This window comes from Fistularia commersonii, chromosome 3 (assembly GCF_037954325.1).
Source record: "Fistularia commersonii isolate RoL2024-O1a breed Wild chromosome 3, RoL_Fcom_v1.0, whole genome shotgun sequence".
NCBI classification, from domain to species: domain Eukaryota; kingdom Metazoa; phylum Chordata; class Actinopteri; order Syngnathiformes; family Fistulariidae; genus Fistularia; species Fistularia commersonii.
In genome coordinates, this window is record NC_141286.1 from 7,342,735 (window position 1) to 7,364,661 (window position 21,927).

Genomic DNA, 21,927 nt, shown 5'->3' on the forward strand with positions numbered 1-21,927 from the left:
CATCACAACATCTTATTATTTCCATTTTTTTTTTGTTTCTTGCACAACGGCGGGCGAGTCGTTGGCACAACCCCCGTGCAAATAACGCCTTTTTAAAATTTTCCTTTTTTTTTTTTAACGTTTCGGCAGAACAGGTTCCGTGGGAATCGGAGGGGGTTTCAAACTCGCGTGGAAAGGGGGAGGGTGGAGAGGAGGGGTGGGTTTGGGGGGAGAAAGAGGCTTCGTTACTCCGCCCGAAAAAGTGATGGGGGGGTGGAGGGATGGAGGGGGGGAGCTGGAATCCTATGTATTGGGACGGCGGCGTGTCACGGCTCGCCTTTTTGGATTGACGCGGAGGTGTGGGCGCAGCCGGTAAACTTCAGGTTTTGTTTATTTTATTTATTTTTTAAATACCGCAGAAGAGTCCCGATTCCACCGGTGGGGGTTAGATTGGTGTTTTTGTTTTTTGTTAATTTTTTCATTTTTTTTTTTTGATTTTTTTCAAATTCTTTTACCGGGAACCGGCGCCTCTCTCTTCGGTTGATTGACTCCTCCGGTTCCCCGGTGGCGGCACCGATGTGCGCAAAGGGGCTCCGTATCCTCGCCGTCCTCTGCGGACTTCTGGCTTCAGGTGAGACCCCCACCCCCTGCGATTCGTAACCACAGTCAGTTTAATGCAATATTACTCTACATTAAAAAAAAAATAAAACTATAATAAGTAATAATCCATATGACACATTGATATCCCTGTGTTATTACCCAGTAACAAAGGAAATGTGTATTTTTGTGCGTCAAACTGATCTGGACACACACACACACACACACACACACACACACACACACACACACACACACACACTTTCAAACCAAAATGTTTGATTGGGGCCCCCCACAACCCCCTCAGGGGGGCACACTTTTAAATATATGCCATGCGTCATAGGGGAAGTGGCGAACTTGGATCAGTGGCGAAGGGTGGACTTTCCTGTGAAAGCCCAGGGCGGGTGGCGGTGGCGGCGGCGGTGGCGGTGTTGGTGGTGTTGGGGGGGCTCCATACACTTCCGGCAACTGAATGACTTTTTCAGCATCCCATCCCATTGTGTTTGGGTTTCGCGCGATATCACTCATTTCCTCCACATCCATTCACATCAGGCTCTCAGAGAGCGAGAGAGAGAGAGTGGATGTGCACAAATCCACCAACTTCCTGGCGTTCAGGATCTCAACAACTTAAAACACGACTATGAAAATAAACAACCAGTCGGGCCACATCTCCATTGTTTTCAAATCCCACTCACCCAGAGGTGGACCAGTGGGATTGTTATCATCATCGTCATCATCATCAGCGGCGGCGGCGGCAATTCATTCAGGCTGTTTTAACCTTGAAGTAATCCGCGTCCATCCAAGTTAAAAGGATTATATTGATCGTACGTGTCTATCCACTGGCAAAGCAGCGATGCGGGGATTCTCTGGAGAGGCAAACTGCTTGTTTACAAGGAGCGCGCGGCCTCACATCAGCCGCTTCCCAAAGACGGGTCGGAGTAGATAGAAAGGATAATCGAATAGGAGCTGGGTGGAGGGGAGAAGGCACGTCAGAACCGACCCGGGCTCGGATCGCCTCTCCTCCCGACGTTTGTTTTTAATTTTTACAGCGGTTGTGTTCCTCGCCCTCGGGGGACGGGGGGGAAGGGGGAGGAGGGTTTAGGGGCCAAACAGCAGCTCATGAAGAAACAAGCTGCGCGCTCACAGTTCGGTACGAAATTACCTTTCGGCGTCTTTCCTTTTTCAGGTAAACACGCAGCGGACTTGTGCACGAACACGTTTAGTTAAAGGGGTTATTTTTAGAGAACATCACCTGAATTTCAACAGCGTACTTCACGATTAGATGAAGGGTCTCCGTGTTTGTTCACCACCGAGCATGTTGTTTTTGACAGTTGAAACCTTTCATCTTCTTTGGGCTGTCGCCACAGCCAATCATCTTCCTCCGTCTAACCCTCTGCTGTTACGCCAACCAACTCCACATTATCTTTCACTCCCCAAATTTCTTCTGTTTTGGCCCTCATCTAACACGTGCCGTCCCTCTGATGGACTCATTCCCGATCCGTCCAACCTCATTTCTCCAAAGAGAACCACCACATCTTCATCTCTGCATCTTCCAGCTCTGCTTCCTGTCTCCAAACCAGACACCTTGACTGGTCTCCGTCTTCTACACCTTTTCCTGTCATTTTGGCTGATACGTTTATGACTGGTTACCCCTGATGCCTTTTTCCGAATGTTCTAACCTGCTCTGAAACCTTAAAACCTCCCTCTTCCAAAATTGATCGGCCTTAAGGCTCTTTGAAAACTATCATATCACCCTTGCTCACATTTAAAGACAAGCTTTCTGCAAGACTACAATTAGATTTTTTCAGCAATTTTTTTCCTCACCATGCAATGTGTTAAACGAGTATTTGCAGAGCTTCTTCTATTTCACTCGATCGTTTTCCTTCTCCACTGGGTCGTGATATGTCGGAGAGTTGACATTTCGGTGGAAATTTCGGTTAGGTCTGTCCTGTGGAAATGAATGGTGAAATGAATTGTCTTTCAATTAGTTTTATCACAAAGCTACGGGGTTTCTGCCGCCCACTACGTCTAAGGAGAGAGTGAGTAAAAGAGCCCTGATAACGGTTTTGTAACCGTTATCGTTACTTATAAACGTACAAGAATATCCCCCCATTCACTTCAAAGCTTGATACCCTCTTTAAAGAAAAAAAAAAAAAGGTTCTTACATGGTCATTGAAATGTGTCATTTGTATGACATAAGAAAGCAGGAACGTCTATAAAAACAAGAAAACATTAAAGAGAATGATCTGCCTATAATCTACATCTATACATATATTACAATAGATTTAGATGTAATCTATGTCTATAATCTACATCTATTTCAATAGATGTGGATTATAGGTGGGACTGAAATGTCATGTTCCACTACATAATACAAGCCGGCCGTTCTGCCGAAAGCTTCATCTCGTCTCTCTGGATGAACATTCTTGGTTCGATTTCCAGCTCCTCCTAATGTGTCGAAGTTGTTGTTGATCAAGACACATAAGTAAAAAGATTAATAAATACTAATCAGGACGTTCTTCACCGTTCCTGTTCATCCATACCGTCTCTGCCGCCAACACTGCTCTGGCATATTCTTTGTCGACCAGGTTTCCTGTTTCTTGTGTTGTTGTAGCTCATCTATCGGTTGTTGATTGTGTTATGTCACCATAAAGACTGAAATACTTGCGATGATATCAAACGCGTTTGATATTGTCGCAGACTAGGAAGAGATTAAGAAAAGACTAATTTAAAACAGCTCAGATTACGACCTTGTACTTAACAATCGAGATGATGCGAGTGCGCTGTGACTCCTGAAAATTTCCTTCCGACTCAGTTTTTTGTCTGCGACGGTGAAAATCTTCAGGTGTGAGCTCAGCATTAGCGAGGCGAATAGGAAACGTCAGTGAAAAAGCATGGAAACACCTTGTTGTGTTTAATAAAGCAAATGTGTTTGCAGAAAGAAAGTCCGATGGCGAGGCTCTATGGAATCGCGGAGGTTACGGCGCGCCTCCGCTGGCATTGCGCTAAAAAAAAAACAAGATAAACAACGGAAATGAGGACTGAATCTGCACAGAGCCTTTGGGATTTCTGTTGCTGCACAAGTTGATTTTCCTGAGAAGTTTTGTGACGACAAGAGAAATAATCTGGCGACAAAGCGGCAGCAAAAGTCTTCTGTTGTCTTGCTAACCGATTTTGTTAATATCAGACTTAAAACAGATTTTATTCTCTGCCTGGGAGAAGATTTCTTGGTTTTCTGTGTGTGAGACTCAGTCTCGACATAAACTGATACCCCTCGGGGGGGTCCTGTGTTTCTTGGCTATTTGCCTGCTTTTAGATAAACAGGCTCCTCGAAATTTAAATAAAAAGGGATCTCACACGTTAAAAATCAAAACTAGGGGGAAGCGTGTAAGACTTTCGGGATTATTCCAAGAAACAGCGTCACAGTTCCTGGAAAAAATCACCACAGCCGGTTTCCAGATTTACTTTTCTTCACTCGCTCACCTAAGCAAACCCAGTACAGCTTGTATCGCTGTTCCACTTAATGTGTAAACACGCCTCGCTCTCCGCGCCTGATAGCCGGGATTTAAAACCGGCAGCGAGCGCACTTAGCGGGGAAACGGAAATTGACTCAAGCGAAGCGCCAGACGGGGGGCTTTCGTCTCACTTGTCTTCATTCTTGAAAAGTGATCTGGAGTTGTTGTTTTTTTTCCATTAACTTCTTCCATTAACTTTTTCTCTTCTTCCGGATGAACCGTTCACGTGTGCCGGCCTGTCCTGACTTACAGGTTTGACGTGTACTCCTTTGAACAAATGGCAAGGGCGACATTCCAGCACTTCCAGCAATTCCATTGAGCTCACACTGTTCTGGCCCCGATCGTCGGACATACGTAATTCACCGGATTGCAAACGCCGTGTTCTTGATCCTGTGACATGTCGGGTTTGGTCAAGTCGGATAGGATCGCCCGTGTCGGGATTTCAATGAATGTGATCCGTGAAGTGTTTGAGCGTTACACCAAGGTGTTACCTGGGATTTGAAAGACTTGTACTTGACAATAGGAAGCATTTGCGTGTGTTGTTTGGCCGCCCACATTTAAAAGTCACAGAGCCAAATGCAAATACTGCCATATTTGGGAGAAGAAGCTTCTGATTACTCTTTCCTTGGACTGTTTAGGGCGACAGTAAACAAAGAGATCTTCCAATGCGCCGACAGATCTTCAGCAATGTGTTCTATGTCTTTAGAAACGTCAGAGGAATCAGCTGAGCCTCTCCCAGCTGCCGCTGGCGGGTTCACCCTGGACTGCCAGTCAAACGCCAGTCAAATGCAAGGCCACTAATAAATACAGACCATCCACTCTCTCATTTGCCCCATGGCAACAGCAACAGCAGCAACAATAGCAACAACAATAATAGTAATAATGAAAATAATAATAATACTTATTATTATCATAATTGAATATAATAAATATATTATTATTATATTGATAATTATTTTTATCATCATTATTGATAGTAGTGGTGGTGGTGATGGTCTTTCATTATTATTATTATTATTATTATTATTATTATTATTATTATTATTATTATTATTATTATTATTATTATTATTATCAAGACCGTAAAATACTTTATAGCCTTGACCTTGACACTTTATATTTTTATTTGTATTCCTTATTCTCCCTCCTTCCTACTATTATCTATTATTGTTATGTTTTACTTGAAACTCTGGCACAACAATTTCCTTCGGGATGAATAAAGTTGTTCTTATTTTTATTCTTATTCTTATTCTTATTCTTATTCTTATTCTTATTCTTATTCGTATTCGTATTCGTATTCTTATTCTTATTCTTATTCTTATTCTTATTCTTATCATCATTATAATAATAATAATAATAATAATAATAATAATAATTATTATTATTATTATTATAGTGGTTTTAAGGTCTTAATAATAATAATAATGATAATAATGACAATAATAATAATAATAATTATTATTATTATTATTAAGACCTTAAAACACTTTATAGCCTTGACTTTGACACTTAATATTTTTATTCGGATTTCTTATTCTCCCTCCTTCCCACCATTATCTATTATTGTTATGTTTTACTTGAAACTCTGGCACAACAATTTCCTTCGGGATGAATAAAGTTGTTCTTATTTTTATTCTTATTCTTATTCTTATTATTGTTATTGTTGTTATCATTGCAAGTCACAGTAGTAGTCTTATTCTTTCTTCATGCTGAGTCTTGATTCATAAACTGTTCTGTTCTTGAAGGTGAAACCAGAGCAGAGGTCCCAGCCCTCTCCCCCGGGGAGTTTCTGAATTATTGTATTATTGTTCGCTGGTTTACTTTCTTTCTTGGGGGAAGAAGTGAGTACAAGGTGGGATTAGAACCACTTAGGGTCAGCGCCGAGCCTGCTAACAGATGGCTCCTCTAGCCTCGTAACACCAAAGCTCTTCGGGAGGTTGGACGGTCGGTCCATCGGAGACCCGTGAGCGGAGGGTGAGTGGGAATCGAAGCATTATCAGCCGACCCCCCCCTCCCCTCCACCCCGAGGAGCTTGTAATCCTGGGGAGAATATGTTGAGTCAGCTGGGAAGTGGGAGTGGAAGAGGTTTGATGGATTAAACTCTTATCCTCTTTCTCCGACTGCATGTTTCCTTCTGGATGCCTGAGGAATCACGATGGCCTGAAAGCAGCAGGGAAGGGGAGCCACGGGTCAAAGACAGCACACACCATATCTTCAGAAATCCGTCTGAATTCTACCTCGAGCTTTGTGGGAGGGGTCTCACACTCAGATTAAACCTAATCTCAGATTAAAATTTGATCCGTACAATCTTCATGCGATATTCAGTTTTGTTTGGGACTTAATGTCTCTCAAGAAACAATCTCTATATTCTTAGAAACAAAACAAACATTTTGATAGTTTTCACCCCCTACTTCTATCGCTAGCGAAAAAAATGTTTAATACAGTATATTATGCACTTGTATGCATAATGTGTATTGTATATTGTATGTTGTATATTGTGCACGTGTATTAGGATGACACCAGAACATGGAACTATTCAAATTTAGCATCTCACATTGACAATTGAATGAAGCAATGCCTTTAAATTTTTAATCACCCTTGAAATACCATTAATTGTATTTTTTTTTTTTTCTATTAATCAACAGCCAAATCGTTTTATTCAGTTTCTGAGGGGTAATGATGGTGTGTAGGGCATCACTGCTCTTATTTAGTGCCAAAGTCAATGATATTAGCTGAAATTATAGACTGCAGATCGTCAAATGGATTTTATTCTTGTGCTTTTTTAAAGGCATTAAACCATATTAATGGGTAGAAAATCAGTATATAGGGTTTGACATCCAAATAAAAGTATCTTATTAAGGCCAATTCCTGGTATTTGAAGTTTTATTTTTGGGTTTAAAAGGAAAAGCACAGTCTTATTCATTATCTTAAATTGGCATGAGTGGTTTTTAGAGGTTGTCCGGACAGTGGATGTCTGCAGAAAAAAGAATTAGCGGTGTAATGCGAAAAACAAAAGATTGATGCTTTTCTCTGTTAAGGGAAATGGTTTATCCTTAAATGAAAAATCTATTATTATGAGCCCCTACATTTTTTTTTTTATTCTCCTTCCATTTGGTTGTATTTTAGGTATCTTTATAAGGATTTAAGCCCTGTAGAGAGCTATCGCAACTCCAACACCTCGCGCTTATTACATCTGGGAGATTTCGCAGGCCAAAAAAAAATAAAAAAAATTACCATTTTAAGTGATTTTTTTAAAAAACTTCCTTCTTCAGCAGCAGAGAAAGAGGAACACCAGAAAGGATTATGCTAATATGGATTTACACAACATTAGGATGCATCTCTTGTATTCACAAGAATACACAGCCGTGATTATCCTCCCTGTGCTTTCATGATAAGGCAGCCATGGTAAAGAGTCCATCAATCAGTGACTTACAGTTGTTACAGTATTATATATTTAAATCCTTCATATCTGTTCGATATGATTCGGTTTTTCCTCTCGAGTGAGCAGGGTGGCTCTACGCGCCTGTGGTTGGTCAGCCCGTGCAAGCTCCTCCCCGACTCACTCGTCCAAGGCTGTTTGCTTGGGGTTCTGCAAGTATTTCCTTGATATCTGAGATGTGGCGAGACACTGTTTTTTAATTTTTAATTTTTAATTTTGTTTTGCTTCTCATTTTCCCATTCTAAAGAAATATGGACGTATTTCCTCACTGTTCTGTGAGGCCTTTGCATGTTTTCTTGGGTGGGTTCTTACCAGGTTCTCCAACCAGTCGAAAAACACACAGAGCACCTAATTGTCGATCGTTTTTGTTGTGTTTGGAGAAGGTGTGGTTGTTTTGTGGCGCTGTGATTTGTCCAGCTTAAACCCCACCGCTGGTCCAACGTCAGCAGGGATTGGCTCTTGTTCTGTGAGACCCTTTGGGCCGGGTAAGAGGCATAGACAAATTATAGATATTCTCTTTCCCTTTTACCAAAAAAATGAAGTTTTTAACCCTTGAAATGGAATCTTGCCAGCAAAATTAACCAAGTCACAGAATATTTTGTTGGAAAAATCCAGCTGTTATCCATGTTCTACCCTGATCACTCTGCAATCTGTTTCATTTATATAAATCTATAGAAACACATCGCAGTGTTTATTTTACTGTGATGCTTTGACACGTCAGGAGGGATCCTGGCATACGTTCAACCATTGTTTCTATTACTGTAACAGAATAGTTGGAGGAAACATCTTAAATTATATAAATTTCACAAGTATTGCACTAAGCGAGTTACCAGGTTAGTTTATATATGTAACCCAATACAATGACAATGTTATATATTATAAGTATGTGTTTTGATCTTCTGAAAGGAGATTATATGTCCATTTCTACTTATTTGATTCACAGACGTTCACATTCACACAAGAGAGCGTGTTCAGTGGAATTCTGTGTCATCCATTTGGTCTGCTTTGTTTTTTCATTTCTTTTAGACATTCTAACAACTGGTATTTTATGTATTTTATTAAAGTTGGTCAAAGTTCACCATGGTTGTTTAGGAGGAAGCTGCAACACTGTCTTCCTGTTGGACCCTAGGGTTCTTCCTGTTGGACCTAGGGTCCAAAAACATCAGGAAAAACATCACTTTCTTCCCTGTCAGCACCCCGATGAAGTGTAGATAGAAACGAATCTTGATTTCTTTCAGTCTGAACTCTGAGGTGTATTCGAGAACACAGTATTGCGTCGTTTAAACATCTCATGTCCGTACATCAGTCAGCGCTAAACACTGTTCCTGCGAACACGCAGTCACCTGAACCGACCATTCCCAGCCTGCGACCGTCTTATGAAAGAAAGCCCTTGTCTAAAGAGATAGGAGGAGGAGGAGTAAAAAAAAAAAATGTAGCCCGTACCCGTGAAACCTCTCACAAAGGAGAGAAGAAGCTCTTTGTAGTCCTCGGAGTTGTTTGTGTGTTCAGTCCCGTCCTAAGTGTTTCCTCCAAAACCGACGCAGCAGAGATTCGGGTTTCCCGCCGGCGTTCCCGTCCTGATTGGGGATATAATGGAACGAGGGAAGGCACAAACACACCGTCTAGCGGACGCTTGGATTTACCCGGCTGTGTTTCTGGTCTTCTTAAGTCTCTCAGAACATCAGGACAAACCGATCACATTGGTAATCAAATATTCAATTACTTTTGTTTAAATCTCAGCCGGCGATACTGCATTCGCCGGTTTGCCGATCAAACTTATATTGCGTTACGTTGGCCACTCTGGAGTGTTTTGAAAATAGTCGAAGAAAACACCCAAGACGATTAATGTGTTTGCCGGGCAGTTATGACAAGAGCTCCATATACCAAGCATGCCTCGCCAGTGTGTGAAACACACACCCACATTGCTTCGAAAAGTGCTCACAGAAAGAAAGAAAAAAAAAAAAATCTACCTTGTGTGTCCGGTTGTTTTGCGAGGCATTTGAAAAAAAAAATCCAAATGGATGGAATAAAGGAACAGTGCAAAACTTTACACAGGTCTACTCAGTGCAAAAGATGAAGATATCAATAAGGCAGGCCCCAAATATGTGCAAATATTTTTTCTGCCATAGAGGAAATAAAGCTTTCTCCCAGAACTCATCTTTGCATAACACATACTTTGAGCTTGAGCAAAGCGATTCTAGAGAAATTGTAAAGCACGTGTGGAACTTGAAAACTTTTTTTTTTTTTTTACACCCAGGGTGATATATTACACGGGCAGGTCAAACACCGCCTGATGTTTTCACTGCCTCTTCGGAGGGGCCTTTATACAATTGTCGGCCCGCCGCCAAACCAAGCGAAACCGATCGCCCTTTCCAGTTGGCCCAGAGTTTTGATTATTTTAAAGCAGATGAAAGCGTTTGGGCCTCAGGCGGGCCGACGCGGCATCGGCAGGTGGAGGAAAGTGCACGTCGATTTCATTACTATATGTTGGCGTGACTTGAAGGTCCGGTCCGTGTCTGTCTGACTTAAAGGGTGTGGGAGGAAGCTGTGAAAAGACTTTGTGCCAAAACCCTGTCGCAATTCAATTAGATCCAAGAATAGTGTTTTATGACATCACTCGACAAGTGTCTGCAAAACCAATTTAATTTGTCTGCACTTTTAACCTCGTATGTAGGGCACATAACTCCATCTTAATAAAGTCTGAAAGCCCTCCGTGACTCTGGCAGCCGGGTGTGGTCCGCGTAGGCCCAGGCAGGATGTTCAGACTTAAACAAGTTAAAGACCCGGACCGGGCCCAGAGATATGCAGGAATAAAATAACTGGCCCGACAGAAACAAGTAAATAAACAGCTTTATCTAAACTCTGGCTCACGAGCTGTATTTATGTTGAAAAAAAAAGGTTCTTCATCATGTTGTCAGCCGGTCTCTGCATCCAACCAGCTGCTTGTGCATCGTTTAGGACCTTCCTCTCATTTCAGCTAATTTTCTTTCTGCCCCCTCCTACACCCCCCTTCTTGCTTTCTCTTAAGTAACGGGAAGCATCGTGCACAGGAAAGTGCCTGCTAATGACCAATTCTTTAGTGATCATGTACTTTTAGGAAAAATGACTACAGTAATGGCGGGACTGTATGCAGAACATCCGAAGCAATTTTCCTTTATTCAATTAACCTTAATTCTTCATGAGATCACTGAGTGGAAGAAAGTAAATTGGGAAGTCCATCATCTTTCAAGTATTCAATGTACTCATTCACTGATGCAAAGACTCAGAATGTAAGGTGAAATGCATAGCATCGTTACTGAGGAAACGCATCTGATTAAATCCTTCCGTTTGCATTAAACAATAGGAAGATGCAGAAAAAAAACAATTAAATCTGTCGCAAGTGTTATCAGTCCCATTTGCTTGGCGAGCTAAGTGGCGTTATCACTGACATGAAAAATCTTTAGTCGTGGCAAACCCCACCGTGCAGGAGGCCAGGAGACCACAAGAAATAGATTTTTATTCCTCCAGTTTGGTTTGGGAAAACTCTCTTAATTCATTCATTTTCCAATTAATATTATTGATATTTAAATTGAATTAGTTTAATTCAGTTGAGTCTCAATTTCTTATTCATGCACATGTGGTTGAATTCAAATCAAACCTTAAACGGCATAGGATCTAAAAATTCAATTTAAATTGCATGAAAACAACAAGACGTAATTTATATATACATATATATATATATATATATATATATATGTATATATGTATATATACATATATATATATACGAAAAATTTATGAAACATTTATTCAAAAAAACACCATCTGGGCTGGCATTTGAAAGAGGTGGGACCAGGCACGTGTCAATCAAAGGGCACAAAATAGGGGGATTTACTGCAGTTATTTAATAATCCTTTGCACTTCTTTGGTGTGAAAGGAAGGAGCTGGAGAACACATGGACCCCCCAACCAGGCACTTGGAGAACCCGGAGACTCCACGCAGAGAAATGCGGTGGGAATAGAACCACAGACCTTCTTGTGTCCATTATTTACCAGACGTAGCAATGAAAAGCAGCAATATTCGGGGAAGAGAAGACATAATGTAAGCAGAGAGCCAGCGGTCGCCATCTTTTGTTTAATGGAAAAATAAGACTTTTTTGCAACCCCCAGTGCCACATCAGAAGTTTGTGCTCCTCCATAGCTGCTAAGCCTCATTTATAAAGCAACCCCGCCTGAGATAACTGGTCGTGATTGCCGTGATTAGTGTAACGGTTGACGGGTGAAGGCGGGGCAGATGAATGATGATCTTTGACTTTTTGAAAATAACCTACATATAGTATGCACGATGTGACTGTACCTTATGTCGAATTGGAATATTAAGTATAAACGTGTGATTTTTTTTTGGATTGCAAAGCCCCAGGGCTACCTGTTGGAATCATTCGGCTCTTTTAGTTTTTGCTCCAAATACTTTTTTTTTCTCTTATCACTATAATCTTCGGTTTCTTGCATTACAGATCCTTAAAAGGAAACCTGAATGAGAAAAATTAGTCAGAAGGTGAAACGTCATGGAATATAAAAGCATCTTTTTCAACGGCAATGACTAAAAATTCCACTTTTATTTCGAAACCCATCCACCCGATAGTTTAAATAACACCCTGATGCTGCGGTTTTGCATCTTGAGTCCAGGAAGATAGACGCGTTTTTCCCGTTCACCCTGCCGGCATCGCCGCCTTGCACCATCCACCTCCAGGTTTCATCGAGCTCATTTAAAACACATTAGGTTGTGAAAGCCCAATCAGGTCATGGTGATGAGAGAGATCCCTGGCATTTTAATGCTTTTTCCATGTGTGTTAAGTGTGTGGTTGCCTGGCTCTCTCATCTTAACCTACAGGAAAACCCGGTTGAACACGGTGCCCCATGGGTTCGGCTTCATGCTGGCATTTTCTCCCAGACCTCCTACTTTAATGCTCGCCATTATTATAATGAGGGATAAATAACCTACTCAATTTGCCATCGAAACACCTTCCTCTAGTACTTCAGTATACATTTCCTTTCGAAGAAAATTGCACACTTGCCTTTATTGCCGCACTATTTGTTAAGGTCATAAAAAGTCATCATGGTGAGAGCTGCAGGCTCCTAGATTTTGTTTGGACTTTAACAAGAATAATAAAGCCCGGCGATGCCAGTTGAGGGGAAGAACGAACAATGCAATATATAAAGCAAAACTGGTGCTGGAGCCCGTTCTCGAGGGGCGGAGGGGGGGGTCACTAAGTCACGAGCAGCCCTTCTGTCAGACTGAAGACTGAAATGCCCAAGATGTTGTTCCCGCTGCAGGAAAACTGGTCCCGATCGGGACGCCCTTTCTTGCTCATTTGTGACTCAGATTGTCAGATCTGATTCCGCGCGTGCTTCTGGAGTTCACCGAACCATCCAGTCATTTAAAAATGATCATTTATACAGCCAATGATTAAAAAAAAAAAATGGAACGGGAAAAAAAGGAACCGCTGTCAAGCTTTTTACAGCGTCCTCAATCCGCTGTCAACGGGACATGTTTCGGCTGTGGCTCTTCTAGGTTGTAAAGTGTCTGCTTTAACAAGGCTGGGCATGGCTCATCACATTGTTAGGTGTATTGTGCCTCCTCTCCCCCCTAAGAATAGCTCAGATGATTTAGACCAGACTGCCTGCAGAGGAACTTCCACGGAGTCACGCATGCGCTCACTACAGCTTTATCGAAATAAGGCAGAAAGAGATTGATGCATTGTTTGCAGGTTGTTTTTTTTTTCGCCCGGCACCTCGACAGAAACAGATCATAAACCATGTGTCTTCTCACAACCGTGTATGTGTGTTTTGCGAGAAGGAGAGCGAGTTAGCGTATTAGTGCTGAGTCCATTCCTCGGACCCCCTATCTATCACAACGTGCAAGAACCAAGTAGTGTGCCAATGCCGCTCTCCTCCGCTCCGCCACCCCTGCCTGCGTGCAGCACATTAATTTCCCATCTAATAGGCTGAGTCAACCACACACTCTAAAGATTGATAAAGTCCACATCTATGTAATATACAACGTGGCGATAATTTATAAGTATGACACAGATCTTCTCCTGCCGATCTGAAAATCGATCAACGCGGTGACACGTGTCACCGCGTGTCACCACACCCGCCTCGGATGTGGTTGAAACGCCGCACCCGTGTATTTCCTATATAGTATGGTTACTGTGACAACATGGAGTTAGTGATTTTTTCTTTCCTTTTCTTGCTGCAGCTCTGTGTAGGCAGGAGGAGGGTCAATGGGTACACTCTGTGCACTCGCCAGGCAGACGTTTGCTGAGGGATTGAATTCACAGACTGTCTGTTGCACCGCGTTCGCGCTTTTTTTTTTTTTCATAAAAACATTTGTCTATGTATATATTGATTTTGCTCTGTGCATTGTGGAGTTAGAAAGTCGGTTCTGCTGTTTGTTCGCTGCAGGCATGCTGCAGGTCAGCGGGATGCGTGTATACACGTCTGGGGACGTGGAGGCGGTCAACGGGACTGACGTTCGTCTGAAATGTAGCTTCCGTAGCTCCGCCAGCATCAACCCCAACACCATCGTCATCTTGTGGAGCTTCAGGCCCCTCAAACCGGGCCGGGAGGAATCGGTGAGTGGCCGCTTGTGTGTCGGTAAAGCAGTGAGATTGAACTTCCCTCGGTGTCAGGGAGCATCCACCCCCTCAGCCAAGTGAGAAAGGGGCTGGTGAGTAATCAGGCTCCCTATGGAGCAACTGAAACAGTCTGTGTGTGTGGTGTGTATGTGTGTGTGTGCGCACACGTACATCTTGAGACTGGGGAAAAGAAAAACAGAAAAAACTTCCAATCTAACTTCACAACTCTATGCTGCTCTTATCAAACACATTTCTAATGATGCCTGTAGGTTTTCCACTACCAGCAGCGCCCATATATGCCCTTAGAAGGCATCTTCAGGAACCGAGTCCTCTGGGCCGGCGACATCATGGCCAGCGACGCTTCCATAACACTACGGCAAGTCAAGTTCACCTACAACGGGACATACATCTGCCAAGTCAAGAACCCGCCCGATGTCCACGGCAGCGTCGGAGAGATTCGGCTCCGGGTCGTCACTACAGGTCAGGCTTTTGAAGGCGTCAGATAACCAAAGACGGCACAGTTACTGCGTCGTACAGAGTAAGCGTACTGTAGTACATAATTTGTAGAGAACCACCCAAAGGGTTTACCAGGGATTTAATGGAGGATCCTGAGCTCCCTTTGATCACCTCTGGGAAGTTGCGCCAGAGAGTGGCGGCCGCAACAGAGAAGCCCAGTGTTTCCCCGGTTCTCAGCCTGAAAGGCAATCCCAGCCTTGGCTTAAGACCTCGGGTTGGAGCCGGGCAATCGGATTTATACTTAGTTGGTTGCAAGTCCAAAAAGCTCCCTGTCTGTACTCACCACCGTACAAAGGGAAGGTCAGATGAAGTTTCTATAGATCACCAAAAAAATAGCAGAGACGGTGCATCCGAAGACAAGATCAGCCATGGTTCTCCCGATCTCCGCATGTATTCAGCTGAGATACTACGGTGGACATTCCTGCTCCTTGCTTCAGTTTTTATTTGCGGTAAATTGCAAAAGCCGTTTTCCTTTTTAAAGTCCAGGAGGCTTTTGGGAACTAACAAACTAGATCTGACCTCTTTTTGATATGGCCGTAGACGATTTACTCTCATCTTCCTTCCCTGTGTTTTAGTGAATTAAAATCTCATTAGTATTAACAATAAATCCACATCATAGAATCCTACACTCGGGACGTGGAGGCGCAGGAGCTTATCCCAGCTGTCTCTGCACGTACGCATATAGAGACAAACTATTATTCACTCGCTCATTCACACATCATATCGAGCCATACAACTATTCACTCTCTTGTTCACGTTGCAGAAAAGGACATATAATCATTCACTCAAACCTCCTGCATCTTCTTTTTGAGAACCCAGGGGAAAAACCTGCAAGGGATAACATGCGAACTCCACACAGAGGCGCTTGACACTGCGCTACCATGCAGCTATCATAGAATTAATATAGGCTATGATGTACTTTTCTTTTTAAGTTGAGGAGTTGAAATATTTCACAAAGTAAACAAATCACTGGTTTTATATTTATAGTTGACGATAATTCGAGGTCATACAAGACAAAGGATCACACTGATGGATCCCGCTGTTTACATATTTAAAGCCTCATTGTGTCAATCACATTAAACAGGAAGCGGATCCAAGAAAGTAGCCTGAAACAATGATGGCCTATTTAATTTCTCCATTCGTGTCTCCCTGCAGCCTCCTTCTCTGAGCTCCTCCTCCTGGCGCTGGCCATCGGAGGTGGCATAGCGGGTGTGGTCCTCCTTCTTGTCATCATTTTGTCCTGCAGGAGGTGCAGGAATAGGAGGCAGAGGAAGGAGGAGGAGGGGGAGGAGCAGGTTCCTCGCAAAGAGAGGAAAGATCCCACCGCGTGGTAAGGCCAAAAAACAGAGAAAAGAAGAAGCGGGGGGATAGAGAGAGGAAAACAAGAAGGTCACGCTTCTCTGGCTTTTCATCTGACTCGGGGGAAAGGGGAGGGGCATGTGGTGCTCCCCTTTTTTTGGGGGGGCCTGGGATTCTTTTCCTCGCTGGACATTTCATTTCTTTCTTCCTTCTCGTAAAGCATTTCACACCGAACGCGGAACCGGTCGACGGGGCAGCTGTTAACCCGAACGTCCAGACGACGTGCCTCGCTTTCATATCACAATGTGCCTTTCATTTTTTCAAGAATCGTTTTATCAGCTCATCTTTTTCCCTGTTCGGTCGAATGAGCTTCCAAAACAAGTTTCCTGTTTAGAGTTCATGTTTTGATGATGTTAACATAAAACAATGGCATATTCCTGTTGTTTACTTCCCTATTGATATGTTTCAAAACTGTAAGACATAGTAAAGTACAGGCCACTGTTTTATATATTATTTTATCAAACAATGGAAAACAGTGGCAACAATGAAGGAGGGGTTTCATAGCTTTGATTCAAGGTTTGTTTTTAATAATTACGTCATGGGAAATACAAAACCCCACAAAGAGCTCTTATCGTCTCATTCTGACTGGCAGAGGGAGCGTACAGAGTGCCGTCCACCTGACCGCCGCTCCTCTGGTTTTGCAGGATGCTGATGTTTTTGTGTTTCACTGCTGATGTGTTTTTTTTTCACTGTATTTTACTTTGGGGGTTAGTCGCTTGATTGTGAGACCTGGAAAAAAAAAGCACTTGTTGAAAACAGACAGATTTAATCTTTACTTCTAAACCAGCACTTGATCTTTTAAATACATTGATGAATAATGTTTAAATTTATATAATGTATGTATACATTTCTGTAACATGTGTCTGTTTTGAACAACTGGGTCATATTCTCTTGGGGACTTTTCTCTTGGGTTTTCAGATCTCTCTGCAACGGTCACCTTAACTAGCGGACACTGTTCTGCCGAAAGGAAACCAAGCCCCTTGTTGGAAATGTAAACAACTCGCTGCTGTCTCATTTAATATCTTCAGACAATTTGAAAATTCCCATCATTCTTCCTCACTGGAGGACGGAAAGAATTTTACTTTACCAGATTTGGAAGGCTGAACAGCGACCGAACAGAGCTCTTTGCGCCGGCTGCTGTGTTTGTTTCATCTGCGTGTCTTTGTCCTTTTCCACATTGTGCGTGAGGTACTTTTCACACACACACGATAATCATCGATAATTCATGAATGTTACGCGCGTGAACGCATTTCACTGTATGCGTGTGTCCTATGTTGCCCTTACCTCTCCCCTGGTGCCTGTCTTCCTGTCTCGTCTGTGCGTGTTGTGTGTGGTGTGTGTGTGTGTGTGTGTGTGTGTTGTGTGTCCCAGTCATCCATCAAAGGCCGTCCACCTGTACTTAGCAGACACATCATTTGAGATTGACAGTTCAGACGGCATGATCTCAGAAGCCAGCACCAAAGATTCGAGCTCTTCGGAAGAGGAGGGCCCGAGCTCAGATGACGACGGCGACGATGATGACTCTGACTGAAGACGTCGGGTCGGTAAACGGGAAAAAAAAGTGATTGGAGATCAGCAAGAAAGCTCTCTCGGGGATCCTCCGGTGATCATCACAAACCCTTGCAGTGCTACTGAGCAAACGGGAAGGAAGAGCTGCTGCTTCAAGAATGTTACGGGAACACAGAGGGTTAACAGAAAAGAAAAGATTTGGGCAGAAAGACCAGAGCTATGCTTTAGCTGACGTCGATGACACTGAATAAAGGGTGTTTGAGAAACAGCCCAGTAAGGGAGACTGAAACTTGTAGCATTAGGAAGGGAAAGAACGGCCCGGGTTTCTTTCTGAATTCAAAATCCATCAGTTCAGGTGCAAGAAATACCGAATGTTTCCAAGACGCGAGAGCCGACAGACGTCTTTGAGAGCTGGCTTCACGGGTGATCTGAGCCGATGGGACGATCGCCGTGTGACGAGATGGTTGCGTTCTACAAAATCGTTCTCCGGCCGAGGCAATGTCAGCAGAACCGGTCGCCACGTCTCTCACGGCGAGTCATTAGGGAGATTGAAAGTCCTGCATTTCGGTTGGTTATGAGCAATTTAATAACTGTCTGTCAGTCTCTGAAAGCGGTTCTACCGTCCAACTGTGAAGAGGGCCTTATGTCAAATTAGATTACTCAGGGGAAAAAAGGAATAAATGCACCGTTGCCAGTGAGTTTTTGGAGTTCAAATTCAACCTCAGCAAGCGAGGTGACCGTAGGAGTGCAGAGTCAGATCTGAAACCCCCTTCCCCACTTTTGAATATCAAAATGTCCTCTCAAGCCTGTTCTCTCTCTCTGTGCTTCTGTGAACGTGTCGCCCCAACTAACACTGTAGTACCAGAATTTTTACTTTTTATATCGTATTGAGCAATGTTTATAGATTTGTCGATTTTCAGTTTTTAGAAGACACCAGAAGTATTGTATTCTGTTTATTTTCCCCCTTTTTTAAAGTGCCACTGGATATGTTTGTAATAGAACTTTTTATTAAAGAATATGATTTTCTTAAAAAACAAACAAACTTGTAGGTCTTGTTGTGTTGCACATTAACTTGACGCCGGAGCAATTGGGAATCCGGGCAGGTGACGCGGCATGGTTCGATACCACTCATCTATTATGTAAGATGGGGGATCTTTGTATCCACCATTTATTATGCATCATTATCTTTATTTCACCGCCATTCTCGCACGCATATGGCTGGAGCTTCCACGCACATTCCTTGTTTATCTATGAGCCTTTGTTAATTGTTGCAGAGTTACTAAATGTAGTGATACATCCAGCCTGCAAGGTTTGACTGCAGATGTTGTGTGCCTGGTGCTTGAATGACTGTTCATGACTATGAATACATTACTCTATATCTTTTAGCGTGTATGTCTGTGAGTCTGTGTGTGTGTGCATGCACTTCTTTAGTTGATTTATTTGTACTCACGGATCAAAGTCTGCCCTCGTGGGCGCAGCTTTAGTTACTGACTGACAAATCTAGGGAGACAGGAGAGGTGGTTGAGGGGCAGGAGAGGATTGAGGAACAAAAATAGAGGAGTGGATCGGACGAGAGGGAACAAGTGTGTTTATTCAAGCTAAATAACTGTTTTGCTCCGGAGAAAAGGCCACTACAGTTAAACAGATGACACAAAAAGAGGCGCCTCCAGATAATCTTGTTTGTATCACTAAAGCTTCCCTTAATTACTTCTGTGGAGCTCAGACATTGTTCTATAAATACGTCTTTCTAATGGAAATTAACATTTTCGGGACTCGGTTTAATAGAGATTACAAGGGCACACGAAACCCCTCGTGGTGGTATTAGCAGTTCGAAACGGCAAGTGACATTCTATGTCTTGCTAGAGTCGAGATGCTTAAGGGCAGTTGTCAGCTGTCAAAAATATCCAGATATCCTCATATAATGTAAAGAAGAGAAAAGCAGGGATGCTGTTTTATCAGAGCTCAGATTATATCAAGAAAATTAACCGGCTGTTTATATGCTAATCATATAGTTTAAGTGAAAAATGAGCACGGCATATGAGTTATGGGTAATTATGAGCATAGTACATGACTAAATGTGATGATATCTTTGTGTTTATCAGTGAAACAGTTAATTAATATGCACAGTGATACACGGTGTCCTTTGTACGGAGAATCGTCCAATGTCTTTCACAAGGACATCCCAGCACAGGCCCTCTGGGAGGCGAGGCTGGAACCAAACTCAAATCGAGAGAGCTCCCAAACCAGACTGTCAGAAATAATCGTGCGTCACGCATACCGGTCCATAGAGTTTGACCCTGCGGCACTCCAGTGGTAGTGATACCAGCTGATGGCGCGCCCAATAGACGGAGATAACATCTGTAGCACACACTCCGTCTGTTACCAAACAATTTTAATATTCAACTGGAATACAGGAAAAATATCAGCTGTCGCTATAACACGGCCCTCCCTCTTCATCTGGATATTGAAAGGACTGGTTGAATATTTTTCTTTGTTTCTCCAAAAGTACACGCTATTGTGACCCAGCTACTTAAAGAAACTCGGAAATCTGTGTGTCAGCCATTCCTCGAGGGTGACTCATTTAACAGGCATTGTGGGCTTTATCATGTTGAGCATACAAATCATACAACGCATTTCTTTAAACAATAAGCTAAGCAGATGGGTGGAAATCCTCCCCTCGTATTTTAATGCCTCTCTCTTTCGTGCTCTGTCTTAATCTTTCACTGCACTCTGCATCCCACGCCTTAGACTACGTCGTACCTGGCACAGTTGTGAATTCCATCACACAGACTTGCTCTCACACACACAAACACATAAAAATTACGGGAATGAGAATAATGTTTCGCTGACAGCTACAGTTCTCACATGAACACATCCACCGAGAGTCTGCATCCATTAATCCAGGCGTTGAGAAGGTAAGGGATTATAGTCTTTGCATGCTGTCATGACTGCCTGTAGTGCAGCCCTGAGAAACATCTCTCTGTATTTAGACTTAAAGAGTGTCCTGGAGGGTAAAAGAGGCAACATTCATCAGCGATACACCTCCACAAAAGCAGGGTATGTATAACCTGAAGAAAAGACCCGAGGAGTTTTATTTTTTTTTGGCTCAAGGAGAATGGTTACATTACACCGCTCTGGCCCCTGATGATTTAAATCACCTTTATTAGTCCCCACCGGTGTTGACAACAGAAGATCGGGTCTCTTGTTGACCCGAGTCGCCAGAAAACAAAGGTCTTTCACCGCGACTCGAAGATTTCACCTGAAACTGAGACCGAGCTGCAGTCACCAGACAGGCTACCTCTGTATACGCAGATGTGTGTGTATCTGTGTGTGTGTAACACAATTGAGCGCTGAGTGTGTGAATGTGCCAGGATAAGAGGCACAAGCAGGTTACAGTATATAATAACACAATGTAACCCTGTGTGATAACTAACGTGATTGTATTAAAAGATACAATACATTGCCTGTGCATGGACGCACAGAGCAGGACACTACATCTTCAAACATCTACAGTGCCTGCAAATAAATGACTGCAGGTGAGAGAGCACAGAAATTCCAGTCTTGTTTTAGTAAAACATCCATTTTTTTCAATAAATAATCCTCTCCAATAATCATTTTAATGGGTCCTGAAATAAATTTAGAATTTGTTAATTTTCATTTTGTTAATTGAAACCCCACTCCATTGTTGTGGAACCACCGGGTATTTTGACTTTTAGATATTAATCAGGGAGTACAATACATAGCTGTTTTTTTCAACCTCATTAACTTCTCACTGGTTGGTCAAAAATGCTGATTTAATTCAAGAATTATTTTTTTCTTCCAGAAGACTTCTAAAATCACAGGAAACAGTGTAAAAAACAATAAGTTGTTTTGTATGAGTTTTTTTCTTTTCCTGAGAAAATAACACAGGTCTGAAGCACTCATCATACTTAATGTGATTTTTATTGTTTTTAACTCATTTCTCACTTGTTTTCTTGATGGAACGAGACCATGAGGTTAGACAAGAAACACTGCTGGCAAAACCCCGCTGAGAATCCAAGCCAAATGTATATAGGCATTATAAAAGACAAAAAAAAACTCAAACAAAAACAACAACTTCAAACGTACTCTTGATCCGTAGTGGGGAAGATAAAGAATGACTTTAACGTTAGACAAACAAACACTGCCATTAGAGATGATTGCTGCAGTGAAGCAATGAGAGGGGAAGGGGCTACTGCAGGACACAGCTGGAAATAGCAAGTCCCAGAGCATCCGCAGCTGGGGAGATAAGTTGGGGCCCAAAGTCCCCATCGAGCGGAGTTGTGTGGGATCTGGGTCTCACGGGAGATACTTCGACTTGTTATTTGAGTTAAAATAAAAGCACTCTCTAAAAACAACAATGCCGCTTCTATTCTGGA

At 42.7% G+C, this 21,927-nt stretch overlaps 1 protein-coding gene across 1 annotated transcript; it reads left to right on the plus strand.

Moving 5' to 3' along the window:
* Nucleotides 1–110: 110 nt before the first annotated feature.
* On the plus strand, nt 111–18,572 carry LOC147235392 (myelin protein zero-like protein 2). The gene is made up of 5 exons (XM_086143483.1): nt 111–610; nt 13,974–14,143; nt 14,416–14,626; nt 15,818–15,992; nt 17,393–18,572. Exons 1-5 carry the CDS (start codon nt 556–558, stop codon nt 17,550–17,552), a joined length of 771 nt encoding a protein of 256 aa, XP_085999609.1. The 5' UTR covers nt 111–555; the 3' UTR covers nt 17,553–18,572.
* Nucleotides 18,573–21,927: the final 3,355 nt, after the last annotated feature.